The sequence below is a fragment of the Homalodisca vitripennis genome, chromosome 3 (assembly GCF_021130785.1).
Source record: "Homalodisca vitripennis isolate AUS2020 chromosome 3, UT_GWSS_2.1, whole genome shotgun sequence".
NCBI classification, from domain to species: domain Eukaryota; kingdom Metazoa; phylum Arthropoda; class Insecta; order Hemiptera; family Cicadellidae; genus Homalodisca; species Homalodisca vitripennis.
Window position 1 is genome coordinate 92,417,489 of NC_060209.1, and position 22,282 is coordinate 92,439,770.

General features: G+C 33.5%; 1 protein-coding gene across 1 annotated transcript in view; it reads left to right on the forward strand.

Moving 5' to 3' along the window:
* The window catches only part of LOC124357182 (tetratricopeptide repeat protein 27), a 51,971-nt gene that overhangs the window by 24,459 nt on the left and 5,230 nt on the right, over nucleotides 1-22,282 (forward strand). The window contains exons 10-13 of the mRNA XM_046808702.1: nucleotides 253-471; nucleotides 7,819-7,992; nucleotides 11,731-11,883; nucleotides 13,027-13,188. Coding sequence (XP_046664658.1) covers nucleotides 253-471; nucleotides 7,819-7,992; nucleotides 11,731-11,883; nucleotides 13,027-13,188 — 708 coding nt within the window. The remainder of the gene's footprint in view (nucleotides 1-252; nucleotides 472-7,818; nucleotides 7,993-11,730; nucleotides 11,884-13,026; nucleotides 13,189-22,282) is intronic.

The window sequence follows — 22,282 nt, forward strand, 5'->3', positions numbered from 1 at the left end:
AAGGTTTCTGGGTGCACCACTGATAGCGATAATGGTAAAATGGTTTAGTCAAAGTCCTTCACAGTGCTAACAGTGCTAACAGCGAGATGGTTTGATCAAAGTAGAGCAATGGGTTAAACAACATTTTCTAACCACTTTGCTTTGCTGCTGACTCACAGAATTAAATTTTGATCCTTAAAGTTTAATGGTCTTAGCATATGTACAAAACAGTTTAATTCTTCATTTGTTTGAAAGTTAAACTTGTGTTTTAAGAGCCTGTCGGAGAGTGTAAGACAGCAAGAGCCATATACAGTGTCACGTCTGGCCTGGGTGTATTGCTCCTACTTGCCCCCTGCGTGGAGACTGGAAGCTCTGCTGGCACACACCTACGTGTCTCTGGGGATGGTACAGACTGCCCTTGACATCTTCCTCAGGCTGCAGCTCTGGGAGGAGGTCATAGCATGCTACAACTTCCTCAAACTGAGACACAAGGTAAAAATCAGCATTGTTTCAATTCTACTTCTATATGTCTCTGGACATAATACAGACAAATATATTGTGAGACTTCTTCAGCCGTTGACATCCTCCTCAAGTTACAGCTCTGGGAGGAGGTCATAGCGTGCTACAACTTCCTCAAACTGAGACACAAGGTAAAGTCAGCATTGTTTCCTTCTACTTCTACATGTCTCTGGGCATGGTACAGACAGCCCTAGACATCTTCCTTGGGTTGTAGCTCTGGGAGCAAGTAATAGCATGCTACAGCTTCCTCAAACTGAGACACAAGGATTACCTATCCTATTAAGCAGCATTGATGCATTCTACTTCTGTATGTCTTTGGACATGATACAGACAAATCTATATGCAGAGATATCTTCAGCCCTCGACATCCTCCTCAAGTTACAGCTCTGAGAGGAGATCATAACGTGCTACAAATTCCTCAAACTGAAAAACAAGGTGACTGCAACTGACAAGGTAGGTGGACAAACAACTGGAATGCTCTCTACTGACTGAGAAAGATTGCAGTGCAATCAGAAATTTGTAAATATATCTACTTTTATTTGTTTTTATGTGTTTATTTAAAGTCAATGGACCATAGAAGGAAGTTTTGATGGTAAGCCTGCTGATTTTCCTGTCCATTAGTAACAATCCTTGGCTTCAGCCATATTAATTCAAAACTAAAGTACTAGGCCTAATATTAAAAGTTCAGAACTCTTAATTTTAATTTCTTTCACTTTTGAATCAGCTACTTTGAACATTTTTAGTGCTGAATAAAAGTTCTAATAACACACACATATATAAGAAATTAAAGTTTTTGATTTTTAAGACATTGTAGCTAATGTTCCGTGTTTGGAAACAAATATAACATTTTGTTTTATACTTATTATTTTTAATATAAAATATTATTACTTGTTTACTTTGATATAGTTTGTAAATATAATAGATATTTGTAATAAATATTGTGTATAAATATAGTAGAGTGTCGATAAAATGAATTAATTGTAACTAGAACCTTACCAAATTATCAAACTATTTGGATATTCTAAATATGAACCTATAGTAGATTGGTAGATGTTATTCTTATATAAAAACCTCGCTAAAATTAGGCATAATTTACTCTACCAGTTAATGGGAAATAAAGAATGTGAATTAAACAATTATTGTAGCTTATTTTAACTTTTTTTATTATAGAAACATAATATTTTATGGCACAATATTCTATTACTACAACAAAATACATCTAAGAGAAGCAGTAAAAATGCTGGTTATGTTTGAATAAAAAAAAGGTAAACATTGAACATTGAACTGGTGTACGGTAGTAATTTATATTTATGCAGCTAAACCCATTCATCTAAGAACAAGCCAGGTTTTGTGTGCTCTCACTCTGTTTTTCATGCTATGACATCAGCGTTTCTGTTGCCGTAAATACTTCAGAAGTGTATTCATGAGTCTCAGTTACATTCTTATCCTCATCCAATTCTAAGTAACCAAACATTAAGTAAAAAAAATTGAAGCATTTTTACATTTTATAATCTTTTTATTTTTAGGACAGTAAAAAAAATACAAATAAAAGTAATTTCTTTGTAATTTTACAACATTATTCTGAACGATTATATATATATATATAATTGTTATATATTGTTGTATAATTGTTCTATATATATATATATATATATATATATATATATATATATATATAATTGTTATATATTGTTGTATAATTGTTCTATACATATATATATATATATATATATATATATATATTTATATATATATAAACCATTTATCACCTATTGATATATTTGTTTACAAAATATATAATTATAAAATATACGCAACATAAGTATACATTGTAGATACTTTTTCTTATTGGCATTCTTAATTAATTTTAAAACAAACTCTCTAATATATAATTGTTATATATTGTTGTATAATTGTTCTATATATATATATATATATATATATATATATATATATATATATAAACCATTTATCACCTATTGATATATTTGTTTACAAAATATATAATTATAAAATATACGCAACATAAGTATACATTGTAGATACTTTTTCTTATTGGCAAAAAATAAAAATTGTATTATTGGAGTGTTTGTTTTTAAATTAACATAAGTATATTTTAAATGGATCTGGTAGTGCATACACTGTGATAAAGTTCAAGAAGTTAATACATTGCAGTAGTATTGCAGTATTAACACAAACTGAAACAAAAATTAGTTGAACGAGTGATAGGATGCGTATTGACAGCCTACAATACTAATTCTCTCCATTCATTTTATTTCACCTGCTACAGTTCCTTAGATTACTTGAAGGGACCTTAGTATTAATTCCTCAAAGTAGTGGGCACAAGAACTCCATACTCTGAGACGATTAGATTGTGATCATCATGTGATCATGTACAGAGAGAAGATGATGATATTACTGGCTGTGACATTGTGCAGTTTTAAAATCTGGCTTTTTCTGCACTTGGCCACTTTTACAGTATGCACAATTCTCAATAGAGGATCTTTACTCAAGTGACAAAGTAACAACGTTTATAGTGAATTCTATGAAAATACTCCAGTAATTGTGTAGTAAAAATGGAAAAGGTTGTAAGTGCCAGAAACTAAAATTTTTCAGTATTCAATAAAATATGTCTAAAACATTGAATATTTACTAATAAAATATTTTTTATATTTATAAAAATATAAAATCAATAGGAATAACATATAATACCAATTTCTGCTATAAATATATAAGCGGAAACCAAAAAAATATGGAAAAAGATATAAGAGCAATCGGTTTTTTTGTGGAAAAAGGATGTATGTGCCTTTCTTTATTTAATAAATGATGTAAGTGAAGGGTTAGTTTAAAAAAAAAGGATGTAAGTCCAGTATTGTTTAGAAGCGTTTAATGTACACCATAACATCAAAATATGTTACAAGGATACATGATAATACGTACAAAAGATAAAACACTTTTAGTCATAGTCTTGACTTTCTGAAAAAAGTTACATAATATACGTAATATTATTAATATTATTAACTCTAGGACTTTGTACATTAAAATACCTTACTTTTAATACAACTAGTAGTCCATGTCTTCAATGTCTGCATCCACCTCCATGACACCATCAGGAACGGTGTCTGCTGCCAGAAGATCTCTATAAAACTGCTTGTCTTCTGCCTTTTCTATGTAGTCTATCATTCCTATCAGATCGTTCTTCTTTTCTTGTGAGATTTTTTGATTTAAACTGGATTTTTGGCAAGTCCTTTAAGTCGGGAAGATTGCCAAGGTCGGCCTTTTTCTTTAAGACGTCAACTTTGTTCCATGTTACCATAAACCATCATCTTGAAGTGCCAAAACTGACGCTACCTTCACTGTGCTTGGATTCTTATGAGAAACTCTCGGAAGTGGGAAATTTTGCTGATAGCTAGATCTTTTGTGTTAATGAACTGATTTGCAAGACCTTTAAAATCTATAAAGTCTTCTGTCTTCATAGAAACAACTGTGAAGGGGGATTTAAATTTTTGCACTTGCAACTACATCTTCCAGGTCTTTAGGAACCATTGCTTTTGCATTTTTGCGGCGTTTTTCAATAATGCCAAAGTCTCTGTCACAGTTCATAGAACTGTGCCCACTTACAAGATACTTCAAGTTAATAGAGCGATAAAAACCCTTTGTGAACTAGGTAAATAATTGCCATTAAGAGCATCCTGTTTTTTTATTTTGAGCACCACAGTTGTCGCACCATATTACAAGTCTTCTCCGAGAAAAATGGCCTTGAACAGTAGCAACTTTAAACAGACAAGAAGCTATTTCATTGGCTCCCCGACCTCCGATGCCCTCATGCCACATACACATAAACGCTGAGTCATTATCCCCCCACATGTATTCCTAGATTATAGCAAGAAAGTTGTCTGCAGTAAAACATGGTGCTATGGGTAAGCAATGGGCACGAACAATCACATGTTGCAAGTCCATACATAATGTTGTAGCGGTACCAGTTGGAAGTTGGGACAAAGTAATATCCTCTTTCATGCAGGACATGGGCCTTTTCAGCTTTTCGATGGTGAATTTCTTGTTTAGTTTTAACTTCCAGTTTTGCCCTTTCATTGGTCGTTGATGAAATCTGCACTTTAAAAAGATCACATTTTTTGCAAGTATCAGCTGCAAGAGCCTTGAACTTGAGTTTTGGGAAATCTTTTTTTAATACTTCTGTATAAAAAACTATAGTTGACTGGACTTGTAGGGTATTGGGTTTTAAATGCCATAAACATTCTGTGTTTGTTCAGGTCTGGGGACAAAAACTCATTGCTTGATACTTTTCGGCAATAATGGCTTTCGTATCTTGGGAAAGAATTTATATAACACCTAACCAGATTACGGTCATTTTCTGTATACTTCACCTTGTGTTCATTTGATCCAGGGGTTTTCCCCTCTTTTGTCTTCGAAAATCAAGCATCCTGTTTTTTTTTTTTAGTTTGTAAACCAATCAACTTCCTTTCAGAAATAGCAAAAATTTCTTTAAAGTTTTTTTTGCAAATTTGTATGTTTTTTGCCAGAACCATCAGGAATGTTGTATGCAAACGAGCAGGTGCGTCTACTCTCACTGGGATCATCGTAATTCCCGTGTCTTCTACGGGCAATAGGTAGCATCTGCATGTGGTTGAGTAAATATGTTCCCTGGCTTTTTTCGTCAACTTTGTAGAATTCCATAAACAATATCAGTTTTTTGTTCGTTACTCAAGTTTTTGCATTGGTACTTACATGAACAGCTTCGTTCAGGAGGTGGGGGGATTTTTTGCGGGGATAGTCTTTCCTTTTACAAGTAACATAACTGTCTCCTTTTTTCCCGAGCCCTTCGTCTTCTCTCCACTAGAACTTTCTTACGAACAGGAGGTGCTTCCATTTTTTAGTAAGATAGAAACACTGCACTAATAAATACTTCAACGCCTGTTACACGCAACACACTAAAATAAAATAATCACTACGTAAAACAACACAAAACGTAAAAGCGGCGAGCATGCGTAGCGTCACTGCCCGCCCGGCAACAGCAAATAACTACGGAATAGACAAGGGAACATACATCATGGCGGGTGGACTTACATCGTTCTCCACTTCAACCCCCCCGCACGGCTCTTACACGGTGCTGACATCTTCCGACTGCTCTACAAACTAGGGGCAATTTTTCTGGCACTTACTACCTTGTCTATCTTATTACGCTTGGCTTTTACTTCGCTTTTCACCGAAAAAGTCATTTTTTTTTATTTTTGGCACTTACAACCTTTTCCATTTTTACTACACAATTCTTGTTGGTTTCATATAAATTCTTTTGGACTTTCTGACACAGAGCCCTTATTAACCCTTTGATGGCCACGGGGCGATATACTGGCTCTAGAATTACATTCCTAAAACTGCCGTGAGGAGAAATTTCAGCACCGCAAAATCAGTTCCAAAACGGCATCGCATCGATATATCGGCATATGTAATTTGTTTATGTTATTCCCTTACTTCTTTATTTTTTTTATTTTGTAATGTAATATCAAATGAAACATCATAAATGTCTTCAACTGATCCTTAGTCAACTTGAGCAACTTGGGGTAAGGGACAGGCAAAAGCATGGTTTAAAAGCTACCTTGAAGGAAGAAGCCAAGTCGTTGAGATTCGACACACACTCAAAAGGGCATAACAAAAGAAACAAGATCAAAGCCTCTTCCAATAAACAGAGGAGTACCTCAGGGCTCAGTACTGGGACCTGTTCATTCTCCTGACGAATGACATGCCAAAATACCCAGGAACACACTGCTTCCCACTGATGTACGCTGACGTTACAACACTACTCGTGTCCGAATTTTCTTCCAACAATCTTAACTATCAACTCCTACATAGCCTTGCACACAGCTTACCAGTACTGTCATGAAAACGGTCTGGTAGTGAACACTAGTAAAACCAAACAACTGGCTTTTGGAAGAAGAAAAGACGAAGTCCCAGCATTGCCAGATGTAAAACTGGAAAGACACCAAATTCCTTGGCATGACAATTGACGACAGCTTACAATGGAATGACCATATCGAATCTCTCTCCAGTAAACTGAACTCTTGCCAGTATGTCTTAAAAAGAATTAAACACATCAGTGATAAACCCACAACAAAAATTGCCTACCATGTACTGTTCGAATCTTACATGAGATACGGCCTCATAGTTTGGGGAGGTACAACAGCAGGAAACCTAAACCGAATCCTGCTGCTTCAGAAAAGAGCTGTCAGGATAATCTCAGATTTTGGTCCCCGAGAAAACTGCAGAGATTATTTTCGAAGCCAAAAAATCCTAACAGTAATCTGCTTATACATTAAAGAAGTAATCATGCATGTTGACAAGGAACTTCTGCAACAAGGACAAGATATCCATCACTATAACACCCGTCACACATCAAACTTCCACCTGCCTCTACACCACGCCAGGCAATTTGAAAAGAAACCGTCTTACATGGGCAGAAAGTTATTCAACCTTCCACCAGACGACATGAAGACACTTCAAGGAAAGAAGCTGAAGACATCCCTGACCATATGGCTCATCGACAGACCATACTACTCCCTAGAAGAGTTCCTGAACTGAAGAAGAGAAGCCAACACAACTTGACTCACCAGACAATTTTTAATAAATCGAAACCTATATTTTATTGATGCATGCACATTTCTCCATGAATAATTGTAAATAAAGACTATTGACTATTGACTATTCTTCAGATTGTTACAATTATTTGAGTTTTTTACACTTTTTTTTGGTCAGTAGAAAGACGCAATTCGGAAGGCAATGACATATAAAACGAATACATTTTTAGAAAACAAATTTCCAAAATTTTTATTTCTGAACATATTTACATGGTTTTTCTGTATTTACATGAAAATATCTATACTTTCTTACAATGGTAATGGTTTTCTTGAAATATTTTGTTATCCTTGTTTTAAATAATCTAATATAAAACAAGAAAAAATAAGCTTCATTAAGTAAAAAAAATATGAATAACAAATATTATTTGATGATCTGCTATTTATAGATGAGTTACACCAGTTTTTGCAAGAGTATAACAAAGTACCATTTTGAGGCCAGTTTTTGTTGCAAGTAAACTGGATATAATGGCTGGGAAGTTTGGAAGTAAAACGGAATTTATGGCCAGGCCTGTGGTAGACCTTGAATATTAGACAGAATGTGAATATGTGGTATGCTAAATAGAATGAGACATATATTCATAACATTTTTTATTTGTTCGCTATTACTTTCTGCTGTAATCACAAGATAGATGTTGAACAATGAATACATTGGTCGGCAATTTGTTGACAGGCCGCAGAAATCATTCGTCAAGAGTTGGAGAAGAAGCAGACTGTAAACCTGCTGTGTTTGCTTGGCGATGCCACCGACGATGTCGACTGTTACAAGCAGGGTTGGGAGCTGTCAGGAGAGAGGAGTGGACGAGCACAACGCCACTGGGCCATGTACTACTTCAGCCGCAAACAGGTCAGTTCTCTTGTCATCATTAACTGATTATAAGCTATAAAAAGTTATCCTAATAATATTATTAATGTGAAAGTGCCTTTGTTTGTTTTCAGCGTAAACTATTCAACTGATTGTACTGAAATTTTATATGCACATTCTTATGGTACCTGGGATATATATATATATATATATATATATATATATATATATATATATATATATATATATATTCTTACTTCAAGAATCCCTCCAGGCTATGCCCCACTGGTCTTTAAAGTAGCAAAAAACTGTGTTTGAACTAACGTACCATTTTCAGCTCTAAAAGTGATAAAATATATGTCATTGTTAATGTACTTTTGACTACATTTAAAAAAATCAAATATTAAGTATTAGATTTAAAAGACAATGTTACTATCTAATACTATAAATTTAAAGATTTATATTAAGCCCATCTGAGTTCTTTTTGACAGAAATAGGCTTCTCTAATCTGTGATGTTTATATTTTCTTGATCTGAAAACAAGGAAAAAGCAACTACGGAACATAAAATACTAGGATTTTTGCTAGTTGATAGGAAAATTAGCAGGCTTATCTTATCAGAATAATTTAATTAAAAATACTTGAAAACTATCTTCTGATTTGAAAGAACAAATAAAAGTACATATATTTTATACATATTTAAACATTTTCTATTGCACTGCAACCCAAAATAGACAGACAACTAGAATGCTCTCTACTGGTTTAGAAAAATTGAGTGCAATCTAAAATATCTAAACTTTTGTAAAATAAGTGTTCTTTCAAATCAATGGACCCCAGAAGGTAGTTTTCAAGTATTTTAATTAAATTATTCTGAATAAAATGTGAAATGGTAAACCAATTAAAATGTTTTTATTTAGTATTTTGTTTTACTTTTATTTTAGTTGGGCACCAGACTATTGGTTGTTGCTTTAAGCATTTTTCTTATTTATCTGATTAAATCTTCAATAATTAATAACATCAATATTGATGCTAAATTGCAACACTATAATCGAATTAACATTTAGTTATGAAATATATATAGAAGCAAACTGATAAGGAGTTGTTAGACATGATGTAAAACTAATTAGATTCATCCATTGTTTATAAACTTTTGATTTATTGCTTGGAATTTATTCATTGAAAATCCATTTCCTGTAATATGTTTATTGTAATAAGGTCTTAAGTGATAAAACTAAGAGAATACGTTATGATTTTAAATTAATACGGTACATTATTATAGCTTAGTTTATTTATGAACAATATATGTGTTACAAGAATTAAAGCTCTTAAAATAAGGTACAGCAAATATTAAAAACTAATATATTTCTAACGTGGCTAGATTTTATAAATTGTTTATAAAATCACAATATATAAAATAACTGTGGTGAGATCTTGTTGATCTAAAGTTATTTTTAAATTGTATTATAAGAAATATTTTTAGCAAAGCAGTTTAATTTTAGCTGTACAAATCTTTATTTGAATTCATAGTAACAATAAGGAAGTGTGATAAACAACAAATTACAGTGGGAATAACAAATGAATTTATAGGACTATAAGGGTTATATTCCTAATACATCAAGTTGTATAAAATCAAAATGTGCTTTTAAGAGATTTTTGTCAATAAATAAAAATCTTTAAAAACAATTATGTAGTAGATTAAAAACAAGTATACTTTTTGTTCAGATATTAACATTTTTCATGCACTAACTGACTGATGTAGGTAATAGTTATCAGAAAAATCATAAAAAGTGAAATAATAATAAATGATATTATTAAATGAAATTCATAGTCCTTAAACGTTTTCACTAAGCACGTTTTAGGTGTTTGGAATGTTTGATTTGTCCGTGTGACATCGGTAGGAATTGCTGTACTTGCAGGACTGTAACTGTTCGCTAACAAACTCGATTTGTCGACATCCTGAGGATCACAATTGTAGGATAAACAGTTGAAACTGAGCTTCATGTTTTAGTGTGTCACGGGCTAATCACATGTATCCATACAAACAAGGAACAGGCACTGACTATCGTACAATCACAATTGGCAGGGAGCCAACTCTATAATTATTCAATAGCTAGGGATAACCTTGCCTGCAGCTTGTAGAGTTGTCTCGTTCATTCACAGGCCTCTACTGAGTTTTGTTACACCGTCCTTCATGCTGTATCTAATTTCCTCTCAGGTCTCAGTGCCTGCACTGTCTTTAGTGTGGGACATGCTTATCTTTATGATTTGCTAATAGGTTTATTCAAACCAGTAGCTACACAAAGTAAAATGTTTCACTTGTAGACTTGTCTTTCCTGCGCTCACTACCTCAATGCCAGTTTAATTATTTCTAATAAAATGAGAATGAACTTATTAAGTATTGCAGCATGTTTTGGGTATGTCACTGATAGAAATTTCAAGCATGAAAAATATGCTAAAATCCTTGTTGTAAAATTGTTAAAAAAAAATATTTGAAGCATTGTTCAGTTGATAGAAGTTGTTCGAGTTATAGAAATTTATCTCTATGTAAATTTGTGGAAGATGGGGTTTTCTGATATGATGTATGGGATGTGACCAATTTTTTGTTTTTCATTTGGGGTAGGGGGATGAGAAATGCTTTCTTCACTAGAGTTTTGGAATATTCATAAGCGTTTTAGAGTCAACTAATTTTCTATTTCTTAATTTTCAAATTTTAGTAATATAAACAATTGTGGTTTGCTTTCATAAAAAAAAATGCTTTTGATTTTGAACCATTTAGAGGTTTTTATTTGATATTTTGTGTACAATTGAATAGATCTTTTCAATTTTGACTAACATTAATGAAAGCTGTGTCATCTGCAAATAAAAACAGTTTTACTGTTACCCTCTGATAAAGTTCACTTATTACAATTAAAAACAAGGGAGTATGAAATTTTGTTGTTAGATAAACATTTGAATTATAGTTAGCTGAGCTTCAACAAAGCACAGCTAAAAAAAAAACTCACTCATGAGGCTAAAAAAATTCTGTCTATCTTTCACATGATATCTGGAAAACGAATTGACCTTCCTTTAGACTTGAAATTGTGCATAAACCTTCATTTGCATATGAGGAACACTGAGTTCGATGATGGTGCATGTTACTCCATGGGATTTGGGTGAGCATTAGTGAATATTTGTACATTGGTCTTATAGATAACCATGATGGCAACAAGAAAATAGCATAATAAATAAATTTGTAAACAAACTCAATACACCCATAATAAATTCAAACATGTAACATATTAACACATGTAGCCTAACTATCCCAACATATACATCATTTTACAGTAACTTGGTGAGTAGACTTTTTTATTCAAACACTTATAAGAAAACCAATTTAATAAACAAACATGGAATGTATCATGTAGCAAGATATGTTAAGAATGATTTCATATGTAGACTTTAAATATTGCATAAAACTTCATTTCTAAAAGAATGAGTTCTATGATGCGTAATTGTTTTGTGTCAACTACATTTTTTGTACGGTTGTCTGTCTGTCTATCTGTCCGCAGGACATCTCGAGAATGAAACAAGCTATAGATTTTAAATTTTGATACAATCTTAGTAAAACTTGTTAAGACATGTGGTGTGACATACTCTTACCTTGTATTTATGTAAAACGTTAGTGGCCAAAATGCATTGTACTTTAAGAAAGACATACACATTTAAAATGTGTAAATGTTTATTTTTTTAATGTGGACAGGAAGTTTAATGTTTGTAAGTATAAGAGTCTTTGTTGTCAACAGTACGCAGAAAGTATCCCTCACTTGGAGAAGTCACTCAGTATCAACAGTCTGCAGGAGTCACTGTGGTTCCGACTGGGCTACGCAGCTCTGGACCAGGAGAACTGGAAACTGTGTGCCACAGCGTACCGCAGATACTGTGCACTGGAGCCAGATGTGAGTACATACATATTAGCATGAAACCTTCTACCTTCTTAATTATTGTTATTTACATTATAGATTGGGAACTGATGGAAGAGACTGTTTGCCAAGTTTAATTTTAATACTTATGATTTGATCCAATAGGCTTTTTAGGTCAATAAACTTATATGACTTAGGCTATGGAAATTATTTCTACACTACTTAACAGGCTTCGGAAACCATCAAAAAGCTCCAAGGAGCATATTAATGTAATTGGGAATGTTAGTTAGCGCCTCTAAGGTTCTGTTTTTGAGGCTGCATTATAAATAGGGACTTGGTTGTAATCCATAATTTAGAAACTTAGATTTTAGTGTCTCAAGGTAATTAATTACTGAAACTTATTATCTGTTATTCTACTATTCAAATAATTATCTGGTCGTCAATTGCAAACCATTGAAATTGTTTGAGTTTGTTGGTGTGCAAAAGGCACTAGATCTGGTCTTAAATTGATGAGTGTTATATCGTCAGGATATAAAACATATTTAAAGACAACAATATAAACGATTCTCATCAACAGTAAGACATTGTTAAAATAAAAAATCGTAGACATGTTATTATTTGTGTGCCTTGATTGCAAAAATCAAATATGTCATGCAATTTATTGTTCATCCTAAAACTTACTGACCCAATCAAGTACTTAGATTTAAAAACCAATTGTATTAAACAATTTTTCCTCAATTTATGTTGATTTAACACATTATTTAAAATATTTTTTCTAATATGACAAGGCAATACTGTGGAGAGAACAGAGAAAAATAACCTGTGAGTGAATTCAGCTACCTAAACAAATTAACTTTTAATCCCCACCCCTACCATTCTGCAAATGTTAGAGGGTGTAAAGAGGTCAATTTCATTTATATTTCACCCACCATAGCTATTGTGCAGATTGAGACCTAAAATGAGGTAGTAAGAGTGTCTAGTCTGTGTTATTAAATATAATTATTACTGTTTGTGAATAAAAAGTAATGCTATGGCTCATGGCAATGGTGGTAGAAATTATTAGGATTGTGCCTAGTTGGTGAAAGCTATCTCAGAAGCAATCACTAAATATAATTGTCTGCTGCTTGTCTAGCAATTAGTCAATACCATCTGAAATTAAAATATTTGACATGATTTTAGTGCTTTGAAGCATGGAACAACCTGGCAAAGGCATACGTGAAGACTGGCCAGAAGGATCGAGCTTACCGGGCGCTGCAGGAGGCTGTTAAATGTAACTATGAGAACTGGCAGGTGTGGGATAACATGATGGCTGTCAGCACTGACTGTGGCTTGTACGATGAGGTTTGTGCTAGAGTTATATACTGTTGAAAGTATTATCTGCTAATAAAGTGCTATTTTCCCTTAATCTACATTTTCTCTGTTTTGCATCAGGTCTACAGAATTAGCATATGAGTAATGCCAGATGCTCTTAACTTATTGCAGGGCTTATGCAAGGCAGTTTCAACTGCTTCTTTATTTATATTAGGCTAGTAAAAAAAATCACGTGTGTCCCCCTGTTCCCCGACATTAATATTTTTATGTTAAAGTTATATCATATTTTTGTACCATTTTTGTACCTTTTTTGTAATACCAATAAATAATTTTGTACCACAATAGTTTATAAATAAAGTACTATATATAAACCGGGGAACAGGTGGACACTTGCACTTGCACCCGACATCAATATTTTTATGTTAAAGTTATAATCATAATTTTTGTACCATTTTTGTACCTTTTTGTAATACCAATAAATAATTTTGTACCACAATAGTTTATTAATAAAATACAATATATAACTGGGGGAATATGTAAACACTTGCACTCGAAATTAACCCCCGGGAACTCTCGCTATTAGGTGTAAATGGGTAGTATATATTATTTATGTACTTTATTATTATTATACTTTAAGAAAGTATAAGTAACTGATATTACACAGTTTGAATTGATTATTAACCCCTTTATTTCTATGATACGTCAGGAATGTCGTAGTCATTTAGTGTTTGGGAATCTTCTTTCCTTGAAATAGCATGTAGATTTCAAAAATTATAAAAATATTAACCTAAATATCAATGATGGAAAATATCAGTTTCTGCAGCCTATGTGAGTCATCAGCACAGTGATGACATGTAGGCCGGCTGCACGTGTGAGGGTGGGCAAGGGCCGCCTTTTCAGGTGCCGAAGTTTGTTTTATTATCTCGGGGGCTTTTGAAGGCAGCGGAAAAACCACAGCGCCTAGTAAAAGCATTGTATCCAATTCAAATAGGAACTGAGCTATAACAAGATCACTTGCCGGCCGCGTTAAAACTTTATAAGCAAAAATAAAGCTTCGAAAGCCAATTATACTTGTAAGTAGTTTGCCAATTGACTTACGCAGTTTTAACTTTGTACATCAATGTGATAGATAGTCAAGTTTTACAAAATTAGTAAGCTAAACAATTAGTAAATTATATACTAGGCCTATTGTACAAGGATAGTTCCAATAAATTTATTAATAATTGTTGACTTAAACGATGTTTAAAAATAACACATTTTTAACATTTTTAATTTTTTTTTAAGAAATAACAACTTGTATACTACGAGTAGATAGTACCAAGAAAAGTTTAAAAATTTTCTTTTTAATCAGTAGGTTTTATGTATAGCCATTAGGAAAATTTATGTGAGGGCAACTAAATAGAATAGAATAGAATTTATTTATTTATTTTCCTAGTGTTTTACAATCCACCACAAGTACAATAGCCTGATACAAATTTAACAAAAACAGAGGTCAAAACAATAATTTAATATTAGTGTTAAACTTAATACTGGAATGAAACAGTAAAATATAAAAAACTATCATAAATAAAAACAGAAAAAACTACATGCAAGTGTAAATGCAATACACTAATTCTAGTATAAATGCATATACGTATAATACGTATCCGATATAGATTTACTTAAAAAAAACATAGGGCCTCAAAGTCAATGCCTGCGTTGAGAGGTTCCTTCTGCAATATTGAACATTTTTTGTTGTAAACCAGCATATAATGGCGTTCAAGTCTGAATTCATGACTTGCTCTATTTCAATCCACCTATTTTTACGTAACAAAAAGCTGTCGCGTCCGCAGAAGAATGATAATTTTCCATTTCAATTTGAATTACAAAGATCATTCATGTAAATTAAAAAAAGAATTGCTCCTAAAACTGACCCTTGGTGTACTCCACTATTCATGTAAACAACTTCACTGAACATGTTACCCGCGGTTTCGCACTCAATTTCCTGTCGAATAATAGAGATGCCATGAGCATATAAGCTACTATTAAACGCGTAATCAACACTCCTGTGATGGTTACTGGAAAATATTCTATTTTGATCCAAGAGGTGGGTGAAAACAGCTTTAATTTCACCGTCTAGAAAATATCTAAAACTAATATTTTATTATATTTCAATGTAAACCAACGTTTCAGCCTAATTGTAGAACTTCATATGAAAATGATAATAGCTGTTAATTTTTAATTCACTTAAGATTACGTTTCGTAAATATTTTAACTATTTTCATCAATTCTTCAATATTTTGGGGCAATTTTTTTTAGCTTCTCTTTTGTTCTAAAAATCCATTCTCGGACTGCAGCGAATATTATAAAAACATAATTAGTCAAATGGGTCCAGCCGATCTCGTGATTAACGCTTACCTGCACATTTAGCTATCCATTTTATATATAGTAGATATATCCCTAGTAAAATATAAAAAGTGACATAGAACTTGCTCTATACTTCACAAAAAGGAGGTAATGGAGATATGTAGGCTAATATATCGATATCCACATACTTCAACACAACTATGTGAATATTTCAAGGCCAAATCCAACCAAGGCCCAAGACCGCTGACGTGACGTGACTCTGGACAAAGGCACCCATTACGAAAATAACGGCAAAATATAATAATCAATATTAATTTAAGTTTAAAGACATTAATTTATCCAAACTAACATTGGATGTAGTGCATGTTATTGTGAGTAAAAAAATCTTAATAATTAGTGAAAATAAGGAGTAGGAGGGGCAAAAAAAGACTTAACAGCCTATTTAGTTAATATTTAGCCTATAAGTTACAAATTATAGTTAGGGATATTAATCTATAAGTTTCAAACTATATTTATAACTATTTCATTAAAACATAATTATAGTATTTGTTATATATTATTATATTATAATAATATATAAATTTTGGATACATATTATACATCTTATCGTCCCTCGAAGGTGAGTAGGCAAGGTTTCAATGGATCCTCGTCTTGTCATGTGTGGTTTTTATATAGATCTTTTTGCTAATTCAGACAAAAATACCCTTCGCAGTTTGAGCTCACCTGTAATTAGTCCTTATATATTATTTGTGAATTTATTGTCCCAACATTGTGTAGTCCACCAAACACAGTTAATAGCCATCTATTGCTAAATCTCTAGCAAGTTAAACTATACTCGCTTTTTAGTCTGTCAACCCACATCCACCCCACCTTTAGTCATTTTATAATGGTGGGTTTTGCAGCATCTTCAGTGTCTCATCATCGTTATGCATTGTCGATTCAAGAAGAACATTCATCTTGGTTTTCTTAATTTGGTAAGTAGGATACAATGGTACATCTATTTGGTGGTTTTCCAAACGCAAACATTGAGCTGCACCTTTGCCTGTCCCTTTATGGCCAAGAGTTCTTGAGGAAGTTCCGGGTTATTCTTTCGAATAGTAACAACGACAGTAATTCTGTGATTAGTGTAAAAGGTCATTCAATAATGGACACTCGTGAAATAGTTTTCGATAGTTTACGTTTATCCCACTGTTATCAATGGGTTTTATCATCCTTAGAACCACACTTGTAGCATCGTTAGATGTAGCAAAGGGACCTGGGGGTTGCTTTCCACCATAGAGTTCCATGTTAGAAGTAAAAAATGTTTTTGCATCTACAAGTGCGTAGATTTTGAGGCCATATCTCGCCGCCTTATTCGGTATATATACTGCCGAAATTTTACACCGGCCTCGAAAACCTTCCAACATTTCATCTAGAGTTACTAATTCCCCACGTTATAACTTAGTTTACACAAACTTTATAAACCGTTTGAAAGACCTCACATATTGGAGCAGCATTGTCAAATTTCTTTCTTTGAGATCGTGTAAGTTTGTCGTCAAATCTAATAGCCCGTAATAACCGTCTCTTGGATATAGTTGCTGCATAGATCTCAGGTCCCGTTCCATCATTGGACCAAAGTTCACAAGTGTTCAAGTGGTTAGCTTTTTTCACTCCTATAAGATATAAGAGCCCAATAAATGCTTGAAATTCTACTAAATCAGTGTCGTTGCAGCCTAGCGCTCTTGTGTAATTGGACGCATTTCTTGTAACTGCTGGTTGTATAACGTGCAATGTCTGATATCATGTCGTTAGGGAAAAATATCTTCCAACAATTAACTGGGTGGTTTCAATTCTCTAAATAACCGATTAACAGAAGGGGTTTTTCTTTAAAATATTTTGTCTTGCCCTTTTCGTTATTTGTAGCTTGTGAACATTCCTGTTAGTAACTCCGTCTTTAGATGTGTAAAGTGCAGAAACCGCTCAATGGGCTGTTTAGAACCTTTTCGTGTAGAAGGCCCTGGTTTGCACAGTGTTTACATCTACATAAATTGATTGTATAATATTTATTTGTTCATTCAACGGTGTCATAACAAGGGCTAATCGTCATCAGACTGTTCTGTGTGCACGTCATCCAATGTCATGTTCACTCTCATTATCGGTATCTGATAAATGTCCTTGAAAAGACATATCACCCTCACTTACATCATGTTCGTTGTCATTTGTTGTCTCCATCACTAAACATATGAGAAATGGAACTTACGAGTGAAAATCCACTAACAAAAACCGCAACACAACCCAAACACTAAAACCGCAGTCAATAATAAAACTAGAATGGAATGTGCCGTGATCACCTATCCGCGCCGTTAGGGTCGACTTAACACAGACACTGACGGGGTCGCTTGCATAGTTAGGGCCAAACTAACAAAGGCGTGGGCTCAGACATTCCTCACACCTGCCACTCCCCTCCCTCATTACAGATTCTTGAAAAAAAGGGAAAGCTGCCGAATATACTCTAGATAGCTTATTTATAACCTGAGGCCCATACAACGAACATTAAAATATGTCTTTAACAACAACTAACAATGTTTAGGTTCAAAATAATAGCGAGAGTTCCCGCGGGTTAATGTCGGGTGCAAGTGTTTACCTATTCCCCGTTATATATTGTATTTTATTAATAAACTATTGTGGGTACATAATTATTATTTGGTGTTACAAAACGGTACAAAAATGGTACAAAAATATGATGTAACTTTAACAAAAAAATGTTGATGTCGGGTGCAAGTGTCCACCTGTTCCCCGGTTTATACATAGTACTTTATTAATAAACTATTGTGGTACAAAATTATTTATTGGTATTACAAAAAGGTACAAAAATGTTACAAAAATATAATATAACTTTAACATAAAAATGTTTATGTCGGGTTCAAGTGTCCACCTGTTCCCCGGTTTATACATAGTACTTTATTAATAAACTATTGTGGTACAAAATTATTTATTGGTATTACAAAAAGGTACAAAAATGGTACAAAAATATGATATAACTTTAACATAAAAATGTTTATGTCGGGTTCAAGTGTCCACCTGTTCCCCGGTTTATACATAGTACTTTTATTTATAAACTATTGTGGTACAAAATTATTTATTGGTATTACAAAAAGGTACAAAAATATGATATAACTTTAACATAAAAATATTATTGTCGGGGAACAGGGGGACACACGTAAAAAAATCTCCATGAGTACAATCCATAGATACAGACAGATAACAGGAAAGGCTAAAAAAGTGTTATGCTTTTAAACGTTCTTTTACTATAAATAGATTTAATGTACAAATAGTATGATGTTAGTTTTAAGTAATACATTTTTATAGCCATTACTTAAGACCATTATTTTTACTATGAAGTAATTTATTCAAAAAGGCTATGTAAACAATTAAAAACATCATGAAACTGTTTTTATTATATATGAAACTGATTGTAGCTTAATTTTTGAATTCTTGTGTTGTAAATATGTATACAACTTTACTACTTCATAATTCTTTGATGTGTTACTTATTATCTCCTATAAACCTGTTAATTTTACTGTCTCTAATATTATTTGTTCCAGCTGTAACTGTAGAACAACATAAAATAACTACTTTTAGCCTAAACAAGATAAACAATAAACAAACAAACAGGAATGGCTGTTACTGATAACTAACTACGGACATGGTTCACAAAACACTCTCATATTTCTGCATTACAAATCAACAACTAATCACCACATAATAATTACTTTTTTAATAACCTGAAGATGTTCGAAACAAATTAAAATCAACACAAAGATGATGTTTTAGTAAACATGACCATCACAATTCAATAACCGACCAATTGATTTGCAACCAATGACGTGGACAACTCCCAGCTGGAATGCTGGATCATGGCAAATCCTGATAAAATATATCGTATATATATATATATATATATATATATATATATATATATAAATTTTACTTCATCACTATTGTTTCAGTGCTAAAAATCATGTATTTGTTAAATTATTTACAATGTAGTAAATGATTCAAATGATTAAAACCAGACATTACTTAGAATATGTGCTAGTTTCCATCAAGTTTTAAGAGGCATACCGAGTTAGTCAAAACTTACACAAAGCGGTATGTGGCAAGTTTACTTGGTATGTAAAACCCATCAAAAGTTTAAATTAAATTTAACATAATGTCCTTTAACATATACTAATTTCTAAGCAAGAACATATGAGATAACATTAGAATACTGATAGATTATAGCTACAATATTTTGTTGTCCTCAAATTCTATAATATATCTAGTTACTACATTTTGTTATATACGAGGTGGTGTCAGGAAGTTGCCGGACTGTACTTGCCATTTGTTTTGGACGTGACTTTACAAGCCGGCGTGCCAGTAGCCTCTGCCATAATAGTCGCTGAGTCATTGTGCTAAGTTTTATTATTGTGAGTAGTTAGGTTATGTCTACAAGTTGTGCTTTGTTGTTGTGTACCCTACGTAACGATTTTTATGATGGCTGATAAATTTGAGCAATTTTCATGCATCAAATTTTGCTTTAAACTTAAGAAATCACCAATGGAAACTTTTGCAGTGCTTCAAGAAGCTTTTTAAGAACATTCACATTCCACATCCTGCCTATTCGCCAGATTTAGCCCCTTATGACTTTTATCTCTTCTCAAAAATGAAAATGCATATGAAATTTCACGTTTTGATAGTCTTGAAGACGTAAGGAAAAAAACGTAGGATGCTCCTGACAGTTTTCCGGAAAAGCTGATTTTTAACACTTTCCAGCTGTGGAAAAAAGCTGAGTTTATTGTATCAATTCAAATGGAGCTTATTTTGAAGGGGATAACAGCCAATAATAGCCCAGGTAAGAAAAAAAAAAACTAGCAGACCTAATCCGGGAACTTTCTGATACAACCTCGTATAATCCGTTGAATTTCAAGTTTGTTTCTGTAGTTATGCGACGAAAGTTAGAACACTGAATTTGGAAAGACTGGGTCCTAAATATTAAACGAGGTCGTGAAACGTTGATTGGAAGGTAGGCATACATACGATATTAACACCAAAACACCGTGCCGGTTCGTCGAGGGAGCGGGCAGCCAGCTTTGATTTTGTAACTCCGACCACAGAAAACTCCAAGATGTCCTCGCGCCCTACGGAAGTCAGAAGAGAAGAGAGCAAGAAACCTAATTCCAGATATCTAGAAAACCTGAAAAACCTAGAACCAATCAAAAAGGCAGAAATCCACAGAAACATCTAGAAAGAGATCAACCATCTGGTAAAACAGATGGCTCGACCAGCTGTAAGGAAACAGCTCCCGGCCCGTCCAACGGCCAACAAAATAAAAGTGGCAAACGCCACATCCTCCCCTCACTCCCCGGGAGTGAAAAGAAAAAAAAACTCAAAAGGAAAAGGTAGGAAGACAAGGACGGAAAGAGTAGAGACTAAAACTGGTAACGCTGTAGTTAGCAAACTGCTAGACATTGCTCTAGTATGGACATCCTGCACGCTCGCGAGGTGCTCCAAAAGCGTAACGGCTAGAATCCATTCCGACTGACCACACTACTCAAGAATAAATCTTTAAATTTAAAGAGGCTTGAGGAAAAGCCTTGTAGTAGTAAAAAAAAACTCGAACAATATTAAGTACTTTCTGTGGTAGCTACCAATAAATAAAGGTCTGAAGTGTTGACACAAGGATGGGTTTATTCGTTTGTTTCTATATCACTAATACGCTTGGTGGTCAAAAGGCTACAAGAGGGTGTTCCAGTAAGGTTGGGAAGGAAATTAAATAAGTGTACACTTATTAGCCAAAGCTTATTAGCCAAAGCACTTCCTAAAGTCTCCACCATCCGGGTATCTCCACCCCGGAACCCAAGGGCCCACTTAAGCACACCGAATGGAAACCCCCGAACGGCTGGCGGAACTCCTTGGACCACCGGGGAGAGTATTACTCCAGATATACGGTCTGTATATTTTTTTTTTTTTTTTCAAAGATGGGAGGATCAGAAGGGAATGAAGAGACCATTCCAAGCGAAAATTAAAAAATATGAGAAAATTACACCCATCATAATATCAACAGACCTAAGTTTCGTGTTGTAAAGGCTAATTAGTAAAAACCCTGGTACTGCAAAATTTAGCAAAAGTGGGCCAGTACTCTCCTCCCCCTACCGGGACGGCTGAGAAAAAAAATTTGGTGGCCAGTGGGAAAAGACAAAAAATAAAGCTTTATTTTTCCATACTAGTTTTTAAATTTAGAAGACTTGGAGCAAATAAATTCAGGCTCTTAAAAGGCGTGAAAGAAAAACTGTAGAGCTACGGGAAGAGCTTAAACGGAGTAAGGAAATCATTTGGAACTAAGGGTTGGTGTGGAGAGGATTAATATTTTAATTAAATCAGATGTAGAGATGACATATCAGAAGGAAAGCAATTTATATAAAAAAAAAAAACAAGAACACTTTTAATTATAAGCCAACCCAAAGTAATTAATCTGGTGAAAACTGATTGGGGGATTCAAATATTAACCAGAAAGCTAAGAACTTTAAAAAACAAAAGGTAGGCAATACATAGGCGGCAGTACAATAAGTGGCGCACCAACTGCACCTGCGATTTTCTACGACTTTACTTGCACAGATCTGAGCCAAAGTTTAAATTTATATACTAAAAGGTGCTAATTAAAGTTTAAAAAAGCACAAGTAATTAAGTACCAGGTATGTTTAAAGCAACAGGCCACACTGTAGGTCGTATTAAGATAGGTTAAGAGTTAACTTGGTGA